This window comes from Perca fluviatilis, chromosome 10 (assembly GCF_010015445.1).
Source record: "Perca fluviatilis chromosome 10, GENO_Pfluv_1.0, whole genome shotgun sequence".
Lineage (NCBI taxonomy): Eukaryota > Metazoa > Chordata > Actinopteri > Perciformes > Percidae > Perca > Perca fluviatilis.
In genome coordinates, this window is record NC_053121.1 from 8474341 (window position 1) to 8478276 (window position 3936).

At 38.4% G+C, this 3936-nt stretch overlaps 1 protein-coding gene across 1 annotated transcript; it reads left to right on the plus strand.

The window, feature by feature from the left end:
- Positions 1 to 275: 275 nt before the first annotated feature.
- Positions 276 to 2109, plus strand: LOC120567404. The gene is made up of 4 exons (XM_039814363.1): positions 276 to 373; positions 547 to 1072; positions 1737 to 1806; positions 1925 to 2109. Exons 1-4 carry the CDS (start codon positions 276 to 278, stop codon positions 2107 to 2109), a joined length of 879 nt encoding a protein of 292 aa, XP_039670297.1.
- Positions 2110 to 3936: the final 1827 nt, after the last annotated feature.

A 3936-nucleotide genomic window follows, 5' to 3' on the forward strand; every position in this document is an offset into this window, starting at 1 on the left:
CCTAATTCTATTTGTTTGTTTGTTTGTTTTTAGAAACCGAGACAGTTACATTGGATTTTCAAGTCATTCCATCTTCGTCATCACTGAGTAGTGATTGCTCGGTGTCTGGGTCTTCATCACCAACATTATGCACCCTCGTAATATCTAGCTCATCACAGCTATCGCCCATTTCATCATGTTCAAGCCAGGCAAGAAACAGCGAACCAAGCAACAGACCTTCCACATCTCAGATACTGAAAACATGGCCAGAAACATTCCAGGTCCCTTGGGAACAAATGCCACAGGAAATTCGTTCTGCAATTGCAGATGGCAAGAGACCTAAACCAGTGGAGCGACGCCAGATGGTACGAGAACTCGCGGATGAAATGAGAAGGTATGAAGCTAACCCCACTCGCGCACAGTGCCTATCTGTGGTTCGAAATATCATCAGGCAGTACCCAAAGAGTTTTGCTGATATTGCACCAGATGGGTCACTTCTAGGTGGAGGTTATACATCACTTTTGATTCAAGTGAAAACCGGCATTGAGAATGTGAACCGTGGCGGAGGGGCTTCCTACACCAACGATCCTCTACAGACAAGAGGGGTCCAAGTGACACATATGGATGTACACGATTTCAGCCACAGCTACCCCCAGAAGAAACTGATGACACTGTGGAGCAGCACCGCCAGAGACTGGAGGAGATTTACAGACAGGAGGGTGCAGGTGGAGCAGAAAGAGCAGAAGTTAAAAATCTAATGGAGCTCACATTCTCTCTACAACGTCGCCATATAAATACACTTCCACCACCTGACATTGAAGATTTGAAAACCAAATGGCCTTTTCTTTTCACGCCAAGGTATATATACGCACATTTTGAGTTGCTCACAGACATCAATGTGCTTCATAGCGTGGAACTCAGTATGGAGGAATGTGGAAGAGCCATAACAGAATACTTCAGGGGAAAACCTACCAACAAAGATGTCAAGGATATCCTCTCTAATGGTGAAGATAATGAGATGGCACTTCGTGTTGTTCAGCTGCTCATGGCACACTTTGGAGAGGACCTAACCGGGCTGATCCTTCTTACAGATGTAAGTTTTATTTTTATTTTTAACCCTGTGTTTTAAAGGGTGACTCCACCAGTCTTAAGTGTCCAGATACCTAATGTGTGTACTAGTTTTGGGGAGTACTACTACATATGTGAAAACAGTAGTGTAAATTATTTTATGGCTCAGAGGATGCTGCATGTAAGCTGATAAATTACCTCCATGTTGTCACATAGTTGCTAAATTGCATTATGGGTAAAGTAGGTGCAAGGTTTTAAAAAGTATTTCACTTGTCTTCTTTGCCCTACTATGACACTGTTGAACGTTTTAAAAGCAAATGATCAAATCAACACAGCAGAAACAGAAATATTACCTTTTTTATTTCACATATTCTTCCTCCTTTTCAAAACCTGGTGCCTACATTATCCACAATGCAACTTGACCACTGAGTGTCATCCCTGGAGGCAATTTATCAGATTATGTGCAGTTTCCTCTGGAGCCACAAAAGGGTCTCCCCAAGACCTGTACAAATAAAACTGTTACCCTTTAAATTTTGAATGCCAAATCTATTATAGCAGTTTGACTGTATAAGCCTACATTATTCGCCTCTAGGTTACTCTCACCTAGTGTTTACTAATTATTGACCTTTTTATAATTTTTCTTCTTAAAAATCTTATTATCGTAAGCATAATGCATTTGTTCCCTACAGGTGTCTGCCACTGCAGCTGACGTTGAGACAACTCTCAGTCTTCCTGCAAGTCCTCGCCTGATACTGCCTGGTATACATTTTATTTAGATTCATTGATAGACACAGTATATATCATATCGGCCATTCATCTTGAGTTTACAAATGTTTACACAAGGTAACATGCATTCCCATGTTGCTATGACTTTAAGTTTCAGGTGCAACAGGGCAAGTCACAATTAGAGGTTGGATGATCACCTTTGAGGGCCGTGTAATCTCTGAGGGCATCACACCAACATTTGCAACGGGACTTGCTGCTGTGTTTGCAATCTACTACATATTCAACCTTCAGTATCAAGATGAGGCAGCCTGCACTCTGGAATTCATTCAGAGGTAAAACCCTTTCATTCCTTGTCATCATTATATGGATATATACAATTAAATTAATGTGTTTGTATTATTTTTGCATAAAATGGTATTAGTACTGTATATTTCAAGCCACAAACACACACACACACACACACACACACACACACACACACACACACACACACACACACACACACACACACACACACTGGGTATTTTGTTGGACTATAGGATTTATTATAATTCCATTTAATGTCACTTCTAAATGTCATTCAAGTCCATTCTATTTGTGCAATGACGAAAGACAAAAAACAATTCATTGCATTTAATTGAATGTAGACAAAACAGTATGTTGTTGCAACCTCACTCTGATCTAAGACTATTTTGATTTCAGGCGTCATTGGTATAAATCCAGAGAGAGGGACAAAGGCCAAAAGGGCAAGGTTGTCTCCAAGAAGAAAGGTGTGATCGTCCAGAAGAAGTCTTCTGCAGTCAATACACACGTTGCCATGCTACTGAAGAATCTCCTTGACTTTGAATGGAACTTCATATAGATCGGTGAGCTCTTTTAACTCTCTTTGTTTTGACAGTCTGGCATTGGCACATTACGTTACATTACATTACATTACATGTCATTTAGCTGACGCTTTATCCGAAGCGACTTTTGCTCCAATTGCTATATACTGTATGCTCGAGAGCCTTACTGGGGCAACTAGAGAACTGGTATTATTAACTTTATAAGCATTAGCTTGGAGTGTATACTGTACATTCCTGATTGTATAGTTATGATTATGATTGTTGTTGTTTGACAGTGGCAACACTGGAATAATGCTACAGACAGGAACATCGGCTACTAAAGTGATGGTCATCTCTCCTGGATCCACAAGAACTAAGACGTAAAAACACAAACTTACCTCACAGGACGATTTTAAGAGGTAAAAATACAAGCCTACCTCACAGGACAATTTTAAGATGTTACAGTTTCATCCCTAAATGTTTTTATTGATGTACAGTACAGGCCAAATGTTTGGACACACCTTCTCATTCAATCGTTTCCTCTTTTATTTTCATGACTATTTACATTGTAGATTCTCACTGAAGGCATTAAAACTATGGTGTTCTCTCAATGAGCTTCATGAGGTAGTCGCCTGAAATGTTTTTCACTTCACAGGTGTGCTTTGTCAGGGTTAATTAGAGAAAGTTTTTCCCCTTATTAATAAAAAAAAAACAAAGGGTGGCTACTTTGAAGAATCTAAAATATAAGACATGTTTTCAGTTATTTCACACTTTTTGTTAAGTACATAATTCCATATGTGTTCATTCATAGTTTTGATGCCTTCAGTGAGAATCTACAATGTAAATAGTCATGAAAATAAAGAAACACATTGAATGAGAAGGGGTGTGTCCAAACTTTTGGCCTGTACTGTATATTGTCCAAATGTTCTCCTGTACTATAATAGTTTCAAAATGGCCTTAATGCACATTTTCAAAATATTCTTAGGTTTGTTTTCCAAATGTTGCCGATTCTGCAAATGTTCAAAATGTTATTATGAAAGTATATTTTACAGACAGCAGAGATTACATATGTAAATCTTTTAAGTTGACTTTTGAGGAAATTTTAATCTAACTCTCTGACGAGCAATTTAATAATTTAAGTTTATTGCCATAGTCTGAAGCAGACACTACTAGGCTGTTTCTGTTGGCTAATAGAAATCTCTTCTCAGCGTCTTCCAACATGGTTTATTTTCTTTTTTCCGTTTTTTGAAAGTAGCAGTATTCATGTTGACATTGACATTGCTCTTTGAAATAAAAAGTATTGGATTTTTAAGTTTTTATTGCGTATTTTGCATAATAT